The sequence below is a fragment of the Sorex fumeus genome, unplaced genomic scaffold, assembly GCF_029834395.1.
Source record: "Sorex fumeus unplaced genomic scaffold, SorFum_2.1 ptg000043l, whole genome shotgun sequence".
NCBI classification, from domain to species: Eukaryota; Metazoa; Chordata; class Mammalia; order Eulipotyphla; family Soricidae; genus Sorex; species Sorex fumeus.
The window spans coordinates 30,580,896-30,600,391 of record NW_026606100.1 but is presented as its reverse complement, the minus strand read 5'-3'; the positions used below and the strand labels follow the sequence as shown (position 1 = coordinate 30,600,391).

Below are 19,496 nucleotides of genomic sequence, written 5' to 3'. Positions count from 1 at the left end.
AATAAAACTAACTAAAATTAAGGGAAAGTTGGCTTCTCCCTCTGGAAACTGACTCGACATTTAATCGTGGGTGGTGCCCTGAAAACTGCAAACTACTAGATGGCCCATGCCATTCCACTTTAACTTAGTCAGGAAACCATTATCAAACTATCACTCATTAGCACAAAGTAGACATCAGGTATCTGAGAATGTCCCTAAGCTAGGGCTAATGAGGAGTTAAGAATATGATATCATAATGTCTCTTTATGATCTGCAAATTATATTATTCCATAAATCTGCCACAAATGTCAAGATCGGGATTGAGTTAACCTCAAGCAAGATAAGAGAAATAAGCAGCTGACACTTTTCTGACTTAAATATAGAAGCTGGCTGTAGACAGAAAGCTACTAGCCCTTACTTCCAAAGTCAAATTTGTTTTCAGTCTCTTATTAATAGCTCAGAATTTTAACACTGGGCACAAACTCAAATAACTTTTGGGGGAGCCACACCCAGTAGCACTCAGGGAAACTACACAGGAATCACTCCTAGCAGGCTCATGGTACCAAAGGGAATGCCAGGGATAGAACCCAGGTTGGCCATGTACAAGGCAAGCACCCTACTCACTGTACTATCTCTTTGGCTCAATTCAAGTAACTTTTTCAGGAGTAATAGAACTTTGTTAGAAATACAATGAAATTTAATTAGATTTTTTGGGGGGCGAAGGGGGATTTTGGAACCACACCCAGTGGTGCTCAGGGCTTACTACTAGTTCTGCATTAGGGGTCATTCCTAGTGGAGCCCAGGGGATCTACACTGAGTGCTGGAGATTGAACCCAGGTCAGCTACATGCAAAGTGCCCTACCCACTGTAATATCACACCAGTCCCAAATAGACCTATGTACCTACCTTCCTTCCTTCCACCACTAACACATCCAGCTGTGCTCAGGGCTTACTCCCAGCTCTGTGAGCCCATGGATCTTTTCCTTGGTTGGTTAGTTTGAGGGCCACACCTGGTGGTGCTCAGGCTTTACTACTGGCTCTGGGCTCAGTGATCACTCATGGTGAGGCTTGGGGAACCATCCAGGATGCCAGGATCAAACCCCGTTTGGTCACAGGCAAGGCAAGAGCCCTACCCATTGTATTATCTCTTTGGCCCCTAATTAAATTATTTTGAAAGTACTAGTTTAAAATAATGGTGATTTTTCTGTTTTACAGTGTTGTCGGGCACACCTGATGCTGCCCAGGGGTTAACTCCTGGCTGTACACTCAACCCTGAGGAGTCCCAGGGAACCATATGGGATGCAAGGGATCAGACCTGGACTGGCCACATGCAAAGCAAGCACCCTACCCATTGTACTATAGCTCTGACCCCTTAACGTTCTAGTAAATTTGAGTCTGAAAAAGTATCCTTATAAATGAAGGCAAAAAAAGAATAACAACTGGGTAAGGTCAAAGAGATAGTACAGAGGTAAGGTGTTTGCAGTGCACACAGCCAAGCCCAGTTCCTAGGCATTTGACACAGGCCCCTCCCTGAGCATCTCCCTGAGTAAACTCTGAGCACAGCGGACCTTCCCACCCCACCCCCCAAAGAGCAAAACAACTCTAAAAAATAAGATGAAGAGAAACAGATGACCATTATTTCCAAAAAAAAAAAAAAAGACTGCAATAGTATCAATGTCCTTAAAGCCACCTGTTAGGTCGGAACTATGCACTCCAGTATTCTTTAGCTACAACCAGTCTGTTGTCAGACTTATAAAAGAGCCGCAGGTGAAAAGCATCAAACATCAGACTATACTCACCTTGCCAAACATAAACATAACAAAAGCATGATTCAAAAATTAAAGATCTGGCCTCCAAAGGGCTCAAACACACTCTCAGAAATCCAAACGCAATGCTGCTGCTCCCACCTCAAAAGTGCTAAGTAGCCATCATGTTCCCTTCCGGGGCTAAGGACGTCTCATCTTCCAGCTCCCGGATCTCTCCACAACCCCTTCTCTCCTCTCTGCGCTCCGGAGAGTCTAACCTCCAGAGCCTCTCCTTTCTCTGAAAGTGACACTGCCTCTGGCCCCCGCATGTCACTCGTCTGCACAATGAATTCAGCACTAAGTTCTGCATTGTTCCACCCTCCCCTCAACCGGTCCCTTCGGCTCCTGATCGCCCACTGCTCCCAATTCACGCTTCTCTGCGTTCCAGCACTGCATCTTCTACTACGGTGTTCTGGTTGGCCTCGCCTTTCAAAGTCAAGCATGGATCCCTTCCTCTAACCCTGTCACTGGGGCTCTCCGTCACCGCCACCCCCCCCCGCTCCCCGACCCCCGACTGTTCCTACAGACCGTCACCTTAGCCCGAGGTCCCCATCCCTGATGCTAAGCAAGGCCTCTTCCTTTGCAGAGTTTCTCAAAACATGAGTTTGCCCAAGCAGGCACTGCACCGGGGGTGGGCAAAGGCTCTCCCTCCCTCCCGGTCCTACAGAAACTCCAGATCCCGGGGCCGCCCGGCTTCCCCGCCCGCCGGAGCGCTCGCCGCCTCCCCCTCGCGTCCCCCGCGTCCCCTCCGACCCCGCGCCCCTCTTCCCCGCTCCTGCTACACCCCCAACCCCCCGGGCCTTACCCGCAACCCGACACCCAGAGGAGGACCTGCGGGCGGCCGCGCCGCGTCGCTGCTCCGGGCGTCCTCGGCTCCTCGCTAACTGTCCCCCCGCCCCTCTCCCTCAGGGACCCCCGCGCGCCGCCCGGAGCCCCCCTCCCCGATCCAGCGCCCGCTGTCACTTGGCCTCTCCTCCACAAGATGGCGGAGCTGCGGCCCCCCACCCCCGGGTCCTCCCCGCCACCCCCCTCGCGCCCGCCTCCCCGGAGCTCCCGTCCCGTCCCTTCAGCCGCCCCCGCTGCCGGCCTCAGCCCGGGCGCCTCGGCCGCCGCCTCCTCCCGGCGAGCGGGTGGCGCAGGCCCGAGTCCCAGCGACGCCGCCACCGCCACCGCCTCCACCGCTGCCCCCGCCGGCGCCTTCTCCTCACCATAAACTTGAGTGCTTTTTCTTGCAGCACCGCCTCGGCCGGGTCCATAATCGCCGGGAGCCCCAGGGTCTGCGCTCCTCCGGGGCCGCCCCCTAGGTGCCAGGCCGCAGCCGACGCAGCTCCCGGATCCCGCCTCCTCGGCTTCCCCCGCCCTCTCTTACCTCTCAGGCGCCCGCTGAGGCCCCGGGAGCACCGCGGCCCGTGCGCATGCGTGAGCGCGCTGCCTCACGGGATTTGTAGTTCCGGAGTTTCCCGCAGCCCAAGGTGCCCGCACGTCCCGAACCGCAACTCCCGCCGTTCCCTGCGGCAGGCTCGCGGCGCCTGACAAGCTGAATCGGGTCGGGTCGAGGTCGCGTAGCGGTAATCGGATGATGGGAGTCGTAGTTTACTGCCTCCACCGCGAGGCCTCGGGAGGGGCGCGGGTGTCTCCCTGGTTACGGAACGACGCCAGAGGCGGCTGGTGTGGATTTTGACAGCAAGATGGAGTCTCAGCTGTAAGCCCATATGCGGGGGCGGGGGGGGAAAAAAGACCCAGAGATACTAAACCCACAACCAACTATGCTTTTAGAGTACTCTACACCAGAGATTATATGCATTTGGAATCAGCATATTAATTTCGACCCAGAGGAGCTGGGTAAATGAACACCTGGCAGTACCTACAGCCCAAAGCAGAATTTCAAGGTCCTCCTTAGGCAATAGGCCCATACTCTTCTGGGGATCCCTAAGCCTCCCCAGAGCAACTCGGAATGGAATAAAATTTAGTTTAGGAAATTCTCCAATATCAGGTGCTCAGAAAGCTTGGTGCGCAAGTCCTTGGCCTGTGCCTGCATTAAAGTTCAAAAGGCCTTCAGTGGTAGTATATAATGACTATCTAGAAAATTAAGGTTGTTAAACATGTTATTTGACCTTGAAAGAGACTACTCATTTATTTTGAAAACTGCATCTTCCCTTTATAAGAAAAAAAAATAGAGGGTTGAGCTACAAATGATAAACTTGTACAAAATATCTGAAATTATAAAATAAGTGAATGAGAAAAATGCCTTTTCACTGAAAGGAGAAAATGTGTCTCTCTTCTCCTCCTTTCATCCTCCCAGACAGGCATGAAGGTCAAGCTGTGCAGTCTCAGCTGGTCCAAGATCTACCCTAGACATGGGCGGAACTACACCTGAATCAAAGGGAAGGTCTTTCCATTCCTGAATGCAAAGGCAAATCATCCTTTTCAAGAAGAATCCTCTGCAAATTACTTGAATGTTCTCTATGAAAAGCACAAAAAAATAAATAAATAAATAAAAAACATTGGAAGAAATTCAAAAGAACAAAGCCTGCTTTAGGCCAGGGAGATCAACTCAAAGGGTTGGAGTTATGCTTTGAGTAGGGGAGTCGCTGGCTCAGTCCCCAGCAACTGGCACCGTAAATGCTTTGGTGCTGCCCAAAATAAGGAAAAAAGAAAAGATCCCATTGCCCAATCAAATTCCAGAGGCCAATCCCTGCTAAGGATTTTAGAAATAAATTATAAAAGAGAAATCTAGAAAGGAGTTAGAAGGGCTCTATGAAAATAGCCCATCAGGACCACAAGGAAGCAAAGAAAGCTTAACAATCCTCTTTAAAGACAGAATGGGGGGTTGGAGCGATAGCACAATGGGTAGGGCGTTTGCCTTGCACGCGGCCCACCCGGGATCAATCCCAGCATCCCATGTGGTCCCCTGAGCACCGCCAGGAGTAATTCCTGAGCATCACCAGGTGTGACCCGAAAAGCAAAAAAAAAAAAAAAAAAAAAGACAGAATGGATGCTACTGAGTCTCCCACAAAACACAGCCTCTAGGCAAAAAATTGTGAAGATTGTAAAGATTTCTGTCCCTTGAGTTAGTGAGAAGTAATAAACTGAGAGATCCTAATAGCATTTATTTAATTATTTTGTTTCAGGGGCCCTGCTCCCTGCTCAAGACTCAGTACCCTGGGGTTCAATACCTACATGCAAAGTACATGCTCCACACATTTGAACCATCTCCCTGATCCAAGATTCAAATTTTATATAAAGCTCTGACTATGATAAGGAAAATTCCATTATGAACTTTCATTCATTCATTCAACAAGCAGCACCATATGCAGCTGTCCTCTCGAGAAATGGGAACTCATTAGTCAACTTGATAGACCCAATCTCATAAAGTTTAGTATGTTGATACTTAGGACTGGTCATTCTGTATTCACGGAATCCACCAAAATACCTAATACATAACAGACCTAACTTTTTCCTTTTACTATTTTTTTATTTATGTTGCAGATAGGGAATCCTGGTAATGAATTTTCAGGAAATAATAAAATTTAAGAAGATAATGCCTTGAAGATATAGTATAGTACTTGGTAGGGTACTTGTCTTGAACACAATTAACCCAGGTTCAACTCCCAGCACCCCAAATGGTTCCCTGAGCCCCACTAGGAGTGAGCACAGAGCCTGGAGAAAGCCGGGAACACCACTGAGTGTGGCCAAAAAAAATAAAAATAGGGGGGAAATAAGAAGATAATGCTTAGCCCAAAGCATTAGAAACTTCACTTGAGATGCAAATCCTGAGCTTTTTGAGTAGATGGAGAAATTGAAGCACCACCCAGAGAGTGGTGGACCATCTCCAAGAAAGGAGTAAAAGGAGAATCTGAAGAACCTTATAAGAATATGAAAGGACCATCAAGAGTCCAAAACTTTCCCTGTGACATCCAGATCAATTTTAATATATGCAGAGAACTGCTGGCCAAGACAATTCTGAGAAATTGTATATAATCTTCTCTCAAAAGCCTTCTCGGCATTTTCCACTCTATAAAAGCCATGCTCTCTCTAATACATCTTTCTTCTCTCACATTTCTCTACATGTTTCTTTAATAAAACTATTTTTGCTTTATCATTCATTTTTCCTCCTCCTAAAACTCTTTTCTGTGAGAGAAAAGCAACAGACCTAAAATTCCTATGCTGAGGTGAAGACTTTCTTCTTCCTACAAAGAACAATTTCTCACTCCAGCCTGAATCCAAGGCTCCACAAGAACTCAGGTGATGGGGACCAGTTCCTATGTCAAGCTGATCAAGTAGACTTCAGGAGCAGCTGCCTACGTTCTCATAGCTAACTGTACCAGTCCTAAGCCATGGGTATGAGCATTTCCCTAGATGGCCGAGGTAAATCAAGCACAGTGGAGGAAGCTGTTATGTAGAGGCCACCTCCCTCTTCCCCACTTCACACAAGTCTCTCACAACAACTTCCTAGAGTTTAGGTGGTCAGTAACTCCTAGCTGACTTCTATCCAGATGGAGTCTTTTTCAAGCCCAATTCAACTTCCAAACTCTAGGTTCCCTCCTCTCCTTTGCCCTCAATTCTTTTCCTCTTTCCTTCCTCCTAAACCTTCTTTTTCTAAGGATAACCAATCAAAGTTCAAGGCTGACTGGAAACAATGATTTCAGTATGTGAAAAGTTTAATTCTAGTATCAAAAGAGGCCCAGTGGAATTGGGAAAGGTTAATTGTAGTTCAGTTGTCAGGAGATAAACTATGTTAGTTGGGGGATAAATAATTGCCCCCGCTCCCTCTATTTCCAGTAGCTTGTTGCCAGTAGCTAGTTAAAATGAGGTTGGCCCAGTAAAGTGAGGAGTGGGGGAGTGGGGAAGGTAACCTTGAGAAAAGAGTGCCATGGACTGGGGCTGGAGTGTGGTATTGCTCTTGGCAAGAAAGGAAAGTCAGTCCTAACTCCAATACAGAAGTTCCAAGTCTGTTGCCTTTTCCTCCGTAGTACTGTCCTCCTGTTGTTCATCGATTTTCTCGAGTGGGCCCAATAACGTGTCCATTGTGAAACTTTGTTGTTACTGTGTTTGGCATATTGAATACGTCACAGGTAGCTTGCCAGGCTTTGCGGTGCGGGCAAGATACTCTTGGTAGCTTGCTGGTCTCTCTGAGAGGGGCGGAGAAATTAAACTCTGGTCGGCCAGGTCGGCCACATGCAAGGCAAACGCTTTAGCCGCTGTGCTACCGCTCTTTGGTTACTTTGGCCTTTTCCTCACAGAATAGAATTTCAAGAAAAGGAGAAATAGTGAGGCAAGATAGTTTTTTTTTTTGGGGGGGGGAATATTTGTTTGTGGGTCACACCCAGCAGTGTGCTCTCAAGGATCGCTCCTGGTGGGCTCAAAGGACCATATGGGATGCTGGAATAGAACCCAGGTCAGCCGTGGGCAAAGCAAGTGCCCTACCTGCTATACTATGCTCTGGCCTCAGATAGTTTTTAATTGAATGAAATTCACAAAAAGACACGAGAAGAGAGAAAGAGGAATACCTGTTCAAGAGAGACTATGGGCTTCTCCAGGTGGAAAAAAAGTCAAGAGAGAGAGAGAGAGAGAGAGTGTGGGGTGGGACTGGAGCAATAGCACAGCGGGTAGGGCATTTGCCTTGCACGCTGCCAACCCGGGTTTGATTCCCAGCATCCCATATGGTCCCCAGAGCACCGCCAGGAGTGATTCCTGAGTGCAAAGCCAGGAGTAACCCCTGAGCATCGCCGGGTGTGACCCAAATAGCAAGAGAGAGAGAGAGAGAGAGAGAGAGAGAGAGAGAGAGATAAATGTTGAAGGCTGGCTCAAAAGAGGAAGCCCTGACAGGTTTTCAGAAAGAGGTTATATGCAATTCCTCCCATTTTTTTTCTAGAATTCTCTGCATGATTAGAAATTAATCTGGGTATTGTCAAAGGGAAGGTCTTGCACTGTTGAAGGTCCCTTCATAATCTAATAGATTATTCTGCAGCTTCTCCTTTTCTGAGGAGCCTCTCTTTCCTGAGCAGGGCCTTGGATTTCGGCATGTGGGTGGTGCCTCAGTTTATTCTCTCCAAAGAGCTCAGGATTTGCATGTCAAAGGGATGTGATCTTCATGTCTTTGGGCTACTTTAGGGAAATTCTATCTCCTCCTCTTTTTTTTTTTTTTTTTTTGGCCATATCCAGCTGTGCTCAGGGCTTACTTCTGGGATCACTCTTGGTAGGCGTGGGGGTCCATATGAGGTGCCAGGAATCAAACCTGGTCAACTGCGTGCAAATCAAGTGCCCTACCTGCTGTACTATTGCTCCAGTCCTGTGCAATCTTTTTTTAGGTTTTATTATTTCCCCAAAGTACATTATCAGGGCCTTGCTACGTATCTGCATCACTTGCCTTCATAAAAATCAAGAAACAGTTCCCAGGGCTGAAAAGTACAGGGGTAAAGGTGCCTGCCTTGCAAGATACTGAACCCAGGTTTGGCACCACAAATGGTTAAGAGTATCATCACAAGTGATCCCTGAGCCCTGCTGGGTGTGTACCACCACCAAAAAAATTTGGTTTTCTGCTTCTGTGTGTTTGCAGTGTTGGAATGGAACTCAGAGCCTCAAACATCAAGGCAAGTGCTTTACCACTGTGCTACATGCCCAACCTGGTTCCCTGCATGGGAAGCCTTGCTAGCTCCTTTGGGCTCTTTCTTGTGCCTACATAGCCTTTATTAACAATGAGCTATGAGTCTTCCCTCCACAGATCTTCCTGCTTAGCTGGAGAGAGAAATCAGTTGACTTTAGGCCAACTCTTTGGAGCAAGGATGGAGCTTGATGATGGTAGAGATGTCAGAACAAGAGTTCCAGGAGAGTTCTTGGTATATCTCACCTGTGGACAAGGTAGAGTGGCCAAGGTGAGATGCAGAGGACAATAGAGGGACCCTGGTCTGCAAACTGTTATTCAGAGGTGTAGACACCAGGTGAACCCGTTCACATCCTTCCCAATGGAGTCAGTGCCTGAGCCTTCCCAGCTATGCAATAACTTTACTTTCACTCCAGGTTAGAGGCCAAATTACAGAATTCAAGTTTAAAGACCAGAGCAACAATATAGCTGGTAGGAAATTTGCCTTCCATGTGTCTGACCTGAGTTTGATCTCCGGCACCCCATGTGGTCCTCCAAGCCTGCCAGAAATTGTTCCTCAATGACCACTATTGGGTTTGGCCCAAAGGGAGCGCAAAAGAGAGCGAGTGAGAGAGAGCGAGTGATAGAGAGTGAGAGAGAAATTTGAATTTATCATGCAGACTGGTAAGACTAAAAACTACTGAAAACATTGTAAGCAGGACTGCAACACCATCCTCCAATTTGTATTTTTAGAAAATCACTTCTACGGTTGTAGGCTGGGAAAAGGATTGTGAGGTTACTGCAGCCTTCCTGGGAAAGAGGGCAGGTGAGGGAGGTGATGAGAACAAAAAAAGAAGAATCCAGAGACACTGAAGCCATGGACTCTGTAGGGCTTGGTGATTAATGAGCTATGTCATGGGTGTGTCAAAGGGATGTGTCAAAGATGACTTTTAGGTTATGTGGACTGGCAAGAATGAGGACAGCCAGCTTTAGAGACAAGATACCAAGAGACATAATGGGGGTGGGGAAAGGGGGCTTTGGGTGATCCGTTGTTTGAAGGAGCCTGTGAGACTTCCACAGGGACCCAGACATTGAGGAGGCAGTGAGCTGTTCGGAAGGGCAGCTGGAAATTAGACCAGGGCTTCAGGGAGGGGATCTTCCACATGCAGGTGGCAATATTCCCCATAGTCTGGTGTCTTAGGAGGTGAAATGCCCCTCCAGGAAAGGATGAAATCCCTCAGAAAAAGTGAAAGCAGAGAAACAAATCTAGCAGAATTCTGAAGGACCTTAAATTGTACAGGGTAAACAGTGGGAGCTGGCGAAGGAGCCCAAGAAGTGACCAGCAAGGTAGGAGAAGAATGTGTGCAGTGGGAGGCAGAGGCCGGACTGCAGTTTGCTGACTCAGATGGGGAAATGGCGATTGTTCAGACTCTTAAAGTCATATGGCCATTGTGAGGCAGAGAGAGCACAGAGGTTAGAGGCAGAACAGAGGGGAGAGCGCTAATGAAAATGATCATTGTTTCATTTGAAAGAAGCAAGACAACTAACTGCAATGGCTGACCCTTGAGATGATCCTGGAACAACACACACGTAATCTACAGTGTGAAACACAACTATCAAAGACACTGCTGGGGCTGGAGTGATGGTCTGAAGGGCTGGAGCACTTGCTTCATATGAGGGAGGCCTGGGTTCAGTTCCCAGCACTGCTCTGGGCCCTGCGTGATCTCCAAGCACAAAGCCAGGAGTATCCCCCAAGTACTGCTAGGCGTGGTCCCCAAAACCAAATAATTAATTAAAAAATATTTTTGAAGGGGCTGAAGCAAAGGTATTATGGGTAGGGTTGCTTGCCTTGCATGTGACCAATCTGGGTACGATCCCTGGCATCCCATATGGTCCCCTGAGGCCACCAGGGTTATCCCTGAGCAGAGTGATTTGAGGGAGCCCTGGCCACTGCCAGGTATGACCCAACAACCCCTCACCCCGCCAAAAAAATGTAAATTGTTGGAGGACCAGAAGTCAGAAGTGGGGTATGTGACTCACAAGTCTGAGGCCCTGGGTTCAAACCTCAGCACCAAAACAGAAAAAGATATTGGGGTACTCAGGGAAAAACAGAACATGTTGCCTATTAGATAATAGTGTTACATCTATCAATGTTAAATTTTCTGGATGTGTAGTAATTATCAGAATCAGAAAGGCCGTTTTTATCTGGGGAATCAGGTGTGGCCCAAACACAGACACACACAAACATACACACACACACACACTTGAAAAATAATAGGTAAAGGTAAAGGTAAAGGCCCTCCCGTTGATCGTCGATTTGCTCGAGCGGGCCCAGTAACGTCTCCATCGGAGACTTTGTTGTTACTGTGTCTGGCATATCGAATACTCTCGGTAGCTTGCCGGGCTCTCCGAGAGGGGCGGAGGAATCGAACTCGGGTCGGCCATGTTGGCCGCTTGTAAGGCGAACGCCCTACCCGCTGTGCTATCGCTCCAGCTAGAGATATTTCAAAAGAACACAAAGTTTTATACCAACTCCTTCTGAAGTTCTTAATGATTAGAAAAAGAGTAGAGCCAGGGATTATTCCTGGCAGTGCAATGGTCCCCAAGCATTATCAGGAGAGATCCCTGAAGATAGCCAGGAGTAAGTCCTGAGTACCGCTGGGTGTGGGGGACAAAAAACATAAAAAGAAAAGAATAACTTAAGATGAAAGAGATGACAGACAGGCAGGCATATACTTTCAAAAATCAAGTGATCAAAGTGACTGTCATCAGGAATGGGGCCAACTTAAATGGAATGTCTCTGAGAGAAAGAATGAGGAAAACATTATGTGGTCAGTGGTGACTACCTCCAAGGTGATCCCCAATAATTTTTTTTAGTTGGTTGATTTTGGTTTGGGGCCATATCTGGCTGTGCTCAGTGCTTAGTTCTGGGTCTGCACTTCTACGCTCTGCACTTTTCTTTATTATTATTATTATTAGTTACAATCACTAGCACAGCGGGTAGGGTGTTTGCCTTGCACACAGCTGGCTGACAAGGCCAATCCGAGTTCTATTCCTCCGCCCCTCTCTCGGAGAACCCAGCAAGATACCAAGAGTATCTCACCCTCACGGCAAAGCCTGGCAAGCTACCTGTGACATATTCGATATGCCAAACACAGTAAAAAGTCTCACAATGTTACTGGGCCCGCTCGAGCAAATTGATGAACAACGGGAGGACAGTGACAGTGATTATTAGTAAATCACCTTGAGGTACAGTTACATACTTAAACTTTTGTGCTTGCATTTCGGTCATACAATGATCAAGTACTCATCCCTCCACCAGCGCCCATTCTCCATCACCAATGATCCCAGTATCCCTCCCACCACCCACCATCCCGCCTCTGTGGCCGGGCATTCCCTTTTGTTCTCTCTTTCCTTTTGGGTGTTGTAGTTTGTAAGAGAGGCATTAAGGGGCCATTGTGTTCCATCTATAGTCTACATTCCACACGCATCTCCCAACACGCATCTCCCAACCCACATCTCCCAATCCAAGCGGGTTCTCCAAACACCCTTTACTTGGTGTTCACTTCTCTATCTGAGCTGCCTTTTCCCCCAGCATTTGTACACTCTGCATTTCTGATGGGCTCCGGAGACCCGATGAGGTGCCAGGGATCAAACCAGAGTCAGCCACATGCAAGGCAAGCACTTCACTTGCTATGTTATAGTTCTGCCCTCCTTCCAATAATTCTTGTCTCTTGGTCTTCATATTCCCTCTATACTGAAATGATGTGTGCATCCAATAAGATATTGCAGAAATGGAGGATGATACCCAAGATTAGCTTACAAAATCTACTTATGAAGGTTTTTATTTCTGTTAACGAAAAACCTATGCATCCCTCCTGTAGGCATTCTATTTGCTTTAATAAACTTTCTATCTTTCAAAAAATGAAATAAAATGTATATGTGGCTTCTGTCTTACTTTTTTGTATCACTTGATCTAGGGAAAGTCAGTGGCTACATGAGGACTTTCAGGCTGTGCTGTGGAGAGCGACCTGTGCTTCAGGCCACAGTTAACTCCTACAGCAGGTTCAACAGCCCCGTGAAGCCTTCTGGTGACTGAAATCTTAGCCAGCATCTTGACTATAGCCTCACAAGACACTCTGGATTCCCAAGTGGTGTGAGATAATAAAAGCTTGCTATTGTTCTAGGCTCTTAAGGCTGGGGTTATTTGTTATGTAGTAGTAGATAGGAAATACAGGTTCTCTCACACAGTCTTCCCCCAGAGACTGAATGTAGTGACAGTGTCTCATTTATTAACAGGATTATCCAAAGCCAAAACCCATGTCTATACAGGGGGAAAAAATGAGTATTTACTTTGGTTATAAAAATGTGTTTGCTGGGGCTGGAGTGATAGCTCACCGGGTAGGGCGTTTGCCTTGCATGCAGCTGACCTGGGTTTGATTCCCAACATCCCATATGGTCCCCTGAGCACCGCCAGGGGTAATTCCTGAGTGCAAAGGCAGGAGTAATCCCTGAGTATCGCCGGGTGTGACCCAAAGAAGCAAAAACAAACAAAAAAATGTTTTTGCTGGATCAGAGACATAGTATAGGAGGTAAGGCATTTGTCTTGTGTGCAACTGACCTGAGTTCTATCCCTGGGACCACATATGGGTCCTCGAGTACCACCTGGGATCACTCCTGCACATAGAACCAGGAATAGCCCCGCGCAGAGCAGGGTATGCCCAAAACACAACAACAAAATACATTAGCTACATAGTCTCCCCCATTTAAGAAACTACTGGGTGAGGGGGCTGGAGTGATAGTACAGCAGGTAGGGCATTTGCCTTGCACGCAGCCGACCCAGGTTCAGTCCCCAGCATCCCATATGGTCCCCTGAGCACTGCCAGGAGTAATTTCTGAGTGCAGAGCCAGAACTAACCCCTGTGCATCGCTGGGTGTGACCCAAAAAGAAAAAAAAATAATAATAAGAGAAAGAAAGAAACTACTGGGAAATTCCCCAATAGTCTTCTCTTTTCCATAGTTTTTTCACTTTGACTTTTTGGGCACTGCTTGATCTCTAGCACTTACTAAACTTCATTTTCTGGTCCTAGTTGTGTTTATAGCTGTTTGCTCTTTAACTGCCTTTGTCCAGCTCTACTCCCATTTCTTTCTCTTTTGTCTTTGTTTTGGGGTCAGACCCGGTGATGTTTGAGGGCTACTCCTGGCTCTGTGCTCAGAAATTACTATTGATGATACTTGGGGAGCGATATGGGGTGCCAGGGATTGAACAAAGGCCAGTTACGAGCAAGGCAAGCACCCTGCCCACAATACTGCCACTCTGGGCCCCTCTACTACCATTTCTTCAAGTTGCTTATTTCCTTTCCAATGGATTTCCCCTCCCTCCCAAAAATACCATTTGAGGAAAGAGTGATCAGGACCAGAATTAATTCTTCAGTGGGTATTAAGGTCTTTCTCAGTATGGACATGAGTAAGATCCTTCAAGAGCCTTTTTGTTTTGTGTAAGAAAAAGCACAACTTGGACATCTATACTTCCTAAGGCTCTCTTGGCCTCAGCACAAGTCGTGTTAGCCAGGTCTTGGCACATGTAAACTTGATTCATTTGAGAGGTGTTTAATTAAGGCCTATCTGTGAAGATGGGGACAGAATTCAAGGGAACCTACTAAGAACGGTGCATACCCCTGAGATGGCCAGTCAGAGAGTAGCTCCAGTCCTAGCTTGGAATGGCTCAGGGGAGAAAAAAGACAGAGCATCGTTGGAAGGGTCAGTGGAAGATTGAGCATGGGACCATCTTGTGGAGGTGAGATCAGGAATCTGGACTTTCGTGAATGGGGGCTTTGACTGGAGGGTGTGTCCATGTGGACGCATCAGTCAGAATGTGAGCAGAGAGCAATCCTGATGCCAGGCTGCTGGCCTCAGAGAGGTCTTGAGGCAAGTGGGGAGAAGGAAGAAGACTTGCATATCTTTTTGTTGATTTTAGAGACCACACACAGCAATACTCAGAGACTACTCCTGGATCTGTGCTCATGTGATGCCAAGAATTAAACCAGAAAAGTATGCATTCTGACCCATTGCACTGTCTATCTGACTTTAGGAGATATGTTTGAAGGCAGAAGGGGGGTACTCCAAGGTGGAGCTCAGGAGGCTTGGGTGCTGTGGTGCTTGTAGTGGGGGACAGGGGAGGCAGTTGGTGGGGGCTCTCCAGGCTATGCCCAGTGATGCTGAAGGGATTCACTTACCAAAATTTAGCTTTTGTACCTAAAATTCATCTTGAACTTAAGTATAGCTTGTGTAAACTCACACAAATAGGTGGCACGGCACCCACAGTGGCGGCTCTATCTCTCCCGCCGCCCGTGTTCGGTAGTCTCACCCTTCTCCCACCCCGGAGAGGTCGATGGCGATGGTCAGGCAGAGGAAGGAACGAGGACCAGGCTGGTAGGTATTAGTCATAGTTTATTCTGATTCTCTCCTCATCTGTCTTTCTATCTCTGCCCCCCATTCTTCCTCCCCCAGCTACTTCATTCTCCTTCTCCATTCCCCTTCATCCTCCTTCTCTGGAGTCTGGGTTCTGATCCTCTCTGAACTCTCTTCTTCCTTCTGCCCCTCTCTGAACTCTCTTCTTCCTTCTCCCCGGCCCACTCCTACAGTACAGTTAAATCCTCTCTCCATGAGGAATTGGGGAAACAATTACACATAGGTGTGGTCACAATCAATAGGGGTGGAGATCAACAGGGGTAGAAATCTTAGCCTCAGGGAAGACCGCTCCTAGGACAGAACCTTCCTCAGCAGGAGGACCCACCCTAGAGCAGAATCCCATGGGCGTGCCTCTCCTCTCCTTGTCCGACAAGCATACAAGAATATAATATAAATCATTTTGTATGGATACAGTAAGAAATATCTTAAACTTATAGAATTGCTCTCCTAGGGTCATCTCGATCTCAGACTACGGTGCTCAGGCCAGATAGTCTTTCCCACCCCTAGCAGGATCCTAGTCTTGTCGTTACCTTTGGATCATGACAGCATTTGTCTATGATCAAACTCTTAACTTATAGTTAAGAATTGTGGCACTTTGGCCTGGCCCATTTCGCTGCCAGGGTAGCTCACTGCTTGCCCTGGGTCCATTCAGTCCCTCGTCGGGACCCTGCTTTTGGGGTGTTAGGAACTAAGGGCAACTGAGGCTTAAGTCGAGAAAGCAGATGCCCAGGAGTGAATAATATTCAAGGCCAATCAAATCCTAAGTTACAAAGCATAATGTTAACGGTCTTTCTGTATCTATACAAAAAGGATATTACCTTAAAGTAAATTGTTCATAAGGCATAAGGAGAGGAGAAAGGCAATATTTCACTCATACATATAAAATCATAGATTTCTGGGAAACTGATCTTACAAACTAACAAAGTCTGATTAAGGGGAAAGCTGATTAACTGGGTAGGAAGGAGAGCATAGGAAAGACTGTTTACATGTTTACATGTAAACACAATGGAAGTGGAAGTGCCTCTGGAGCACTGTGGTGGGTGTAACCAGATAAAACCTAAGCTTCTTGAAGGACAAAGCAATGTTACTCAACATCGCTGAATAGTTTTTTGTTTGTTTAAAGTCAATTTCACAGTAAGGGAACTGAATAGGAAGGAGACGTTCTTACATGATGTTCTAAAGGTTGTACTGCTGGCCTTCAGAATGATCTTGGTTTTTTTGCTGCAAGCCTCACCTCCCAACATTCTCCCCTGTTCAGAGCCCTGCCAGGAACTCTGACTGAGGGGGGTTGTTCAGAAAAGAGTTCAGACCACAGGAGACAGAACTGAAAGAAGATCTGAGGGTGGGCTGGGGGTGACAGTGGAGGGCAAGAGCAGAGCAAGGTGAGGGTCTGCTCTGCCTCCTTCTAGTATCAGAGGTCCAAGGCCCCACATGACAGTGCAGAAGAAAGCAACTGGCAGAACCAAGAAACCACTCAGGTCTCTTTGTGGTAAACTTTTTTTGAGGGGGCATAGTTTGGCGGCCATAAGTAAAGTAAGTAAAGTAGTAAAGGCCCTCCCATTGATCATCGATTTGCTCGAGCGGGCCCAGTAACATCTCCATTGGAGACTTTGTTGTTACTGTGTCTGGCATATCGAATACTCTCGGTAGCTTGCCGGGCTCTCCGAGAGGGGCGGAGGAATCGAACTCGGGTCGGCCATGTTGGCTGCGTGCAAGGCAAATGCCCTACCGCTGTGCTATCACTCCAGCCAAGTGGTACTGGTGTGGGGGTCTATTGGGGGGTGCTGTTCCTGGCTCTGTGCTTCAATGTGTCTCTTGGTGGTACTTGGGGGACCATATGTGGTGTCAGAATTAGAACTGGGTTAGGGTGTAAGGCAAGCGCTTAAGCCCCATACCATCTCTCTCAGATGGTGAGCGTTTTTATTCAAGTCATAAGGACTAGGTGAGAACTTGGATGACTCACTGCCAAACCCAGGGGAGAACAGACAGTGCCAGGCCCTCCCTTCAATGCCAGTGTATCTGTCCATATCAGCCGGACCTGGGGAACAAAGCAGTTACCCGCTAACACCACAAGGAGATTTCTTGGTTGAGAATCCATGAGCTCCTGAACAGAATTCCTCTCTGACTCCCCAAGAGGCTGAGAGAAGCCCGAGAATGCCAAGTCAGAGACTTCTTATCAACTTAGTTCAGGGACTCCCTTCATGAGGGTTGATTGTGAAGAGAAGGGAAGCTAAATCCTACTCAAATATTTCTGGGACAAAAAAAAAAATTAAAGCCAAATTCACTTTCCCTCCACTACCTCACTAAGCAATTTGGTGGGGGTTTTGTTTGTTTAATTATTTTTTCCAATTTCCCCCTTACACTTTATGTAGACACTGTGGTTTGCAGAGCTATTCACGATAATTTGTTACAGGCAATCAATATTCCAACACCAATCCCATGGTTGTTTTTTATTATGTTTTATTTTGTTTTGCAGGGAAGAATAGAGTCATACCCAGTGGTGCTCAGGGACACTTTTGGGCTCTGTGCTCAGAAACACCCCTGGCAGTGCTCAGGGGACAATATGAACTAACAGGGATCAAGCCAGGCTCTTCCAAATGCAAGACAAGTGCCTTAATCCCTCTCCTACCTCTCTGGCCTGGCTTTGCTTTTTTTAAAAAAAAATTATTATAACACCATTATTTACCAAGCTGTTCATAATACAGTTGTTTCCGGCATTAAATGCTCAACACCAACCCCACCACACCAGTGTACCCTTCCCTCCACCAATGTTCCCCAGTTTCCCACCCACCACCCCAGTCTGCCCCCTTACAAGCCCAAATTTACTTCATATTGTTTGTTACAACACAACACAAATTAAATTATGAAAACTTGGATCAACCAGAGTCGATTTGTGATCATTGTTCTATTTCACAATGATGTTCCTAAAGTCACTGAGGATCTTCTATGCTGGTTAGTTAGTACTAATTGAGCCTTCTGTGTTATTGCTTGGACTCACTGAACTTGGTGGGATTCTACACTACTTTCCCATCAAATTTTCTATGATTCTACTGGGATGACAGTACAATAAAATTTAGAGGTGTCACACGGTCCAGGAGCTAAAGATCTGAAACAATTTGGTGGCTTGACAGTTTGATGAGATTCAGTTGTGGAGCTGGGTTGTTTCTATGTTGGAGGGTGTTGTGTGTGGCTGTAGGCTTCTGGGCCTTAGGACAGAGAGGTGAATATTTCTGTGCCTATTCTGAGAAGTTCCCAGAGTTAATAGCCTGGACCTCTCTACCTGAAATGGCTTTCCATTTTTGGATGCTTAAGAATCATCTGGAGGGGCAGGAGAGACATGCTTTACCAGGAATGGCCGGCCTCCATACACCGGCATTAGCATCTGAACTAGGGAGGGATTCCTCTGAGACCAATCATTTCCTAGCATCCACATTTAGGGTTAGAGGTGGGGCCACAGCCAACAGTGCTCAGGGCTTACTCCTGGCTCTTCGCTCAGGGGTCACACCCTAAGGGAGGTCAAACCCAGGTCAGCCACATGCAAGGCAAGTGCCCCACCCACTGTACTACATGGCTCTCTGGTAGTACAGCCAACTCCCATTATTTTTCACCCTCAGGGGGCTGGGGTGAAGATGGGGTTCATGGAAGGAGGAAAGAGGTCTGGAGGGAATTGGGTCCCTGCGTCCTGGGACTCAGAGAAGGCAGGTGGCACCAGAGGCAGGAGAAGACAGCAGTAATTGGTATCGGGCTGCTGGATAGGGAAGAAGCAAAGATGGAGCAGAAGGCGAATATTCAATAGAATATTCAATAGACCAAGGGGTGCGCACTACTGTCACTTCACTTCTGCCAGGTCCATTTAGGTGCCGGGCCTAACCTTGCATATCAGGGTCAGATGCATGTCCAGATTTCAGCCACCTTAGTAAATGCAGCTTCTGAGTCCTGAGTCTGCATGGGGACCTGAGGCCCCATGTTTCTAACAAGGTGACATCTCTGTACCTGGTCTCGGGGACACTTGGAGGCACCCTGAACTTGCTGGTTGTCTCTGCCATGCCTGTGGACACCCGCTGGGTAGGTCCTTGCCTCTCTCCTATGGCTCCCAACTCCCATTCTTGATCTCTCCTTTGCCAGTGTAGTGTTGGAGTTAATGCCCCACTGTGCTAGAACTCACACAGGCAATGGCCAGACTTGGGGACCAAGGGACTGAGGAGGGCTTAAGCTAGTGGATCTGACCATTTATTTGTCAATATTATTTGTTGTTAGCTTAACTGTAGGAAAATTGAAAAGTGTAATGCATAGCCATGAAACCCTTAAGGCTGGTTAATCTTTTAGGATTGTAACCAATGTAATTTTTATCAGCTGATCCCATCTTGATTATAATATGCAGAGCCCTGAAAAAGTTGCTGAAGGCCCCCAGTCATGGAGCACACAGGAAACAGATAGGTTCCATCACCTGCATTCCATGCCAAGGAAAAAGGCAGGAAGGGGATGGATTGAAAGAACTGGGTTCCATATACCAGTAGAGGGAGAGGAGCAGTCTCCAGAAGTCATGCTGGCCACTGGGAAGAGGGCAGGACCAAGGCAGATCAGGTCCTGGCCCCTTCTATTGTAGGTGCTCAGTCCTGGCAGGGTGCACTATGAGAGCATTTAAGCAAGAGTCATAG

At 47.3% G+C, this 19,496-nt stretch overlaps 1 protein-coding gene across 4 annotated transcripts in view; it reads right to left on the bottom strand.

The window, feature by feature from the left end:
- The window catches only part of BTRC (beta-transducin repeat containing E3 ubiquitin protein ligase), a 192,649-nt gene extending 189,514 nt beyond the window's left edge, over nucleotides 1–3,135 (bottom strand). For all 4 annotated transcript variants that reach the window (XM_056120445.1, XM_056120446.1, XM_056120447.1 and 1 more), the window contains exon 1: nucleotides 2,993–3,135. In XM_056120445.1, the coding sequence (XP_055976420.1) occupies nucleotides 2,993–3,040 (48 nt within the window). In that variant the 5' untranslated portion in view covers nucleotides 3,041–3,135. The remainder of the gene's footprint in view (nucleotides 1–2,992) is intronic.
- Nucleotides 3,136–19,496: the final 16,361 nt, after the last annotated feature.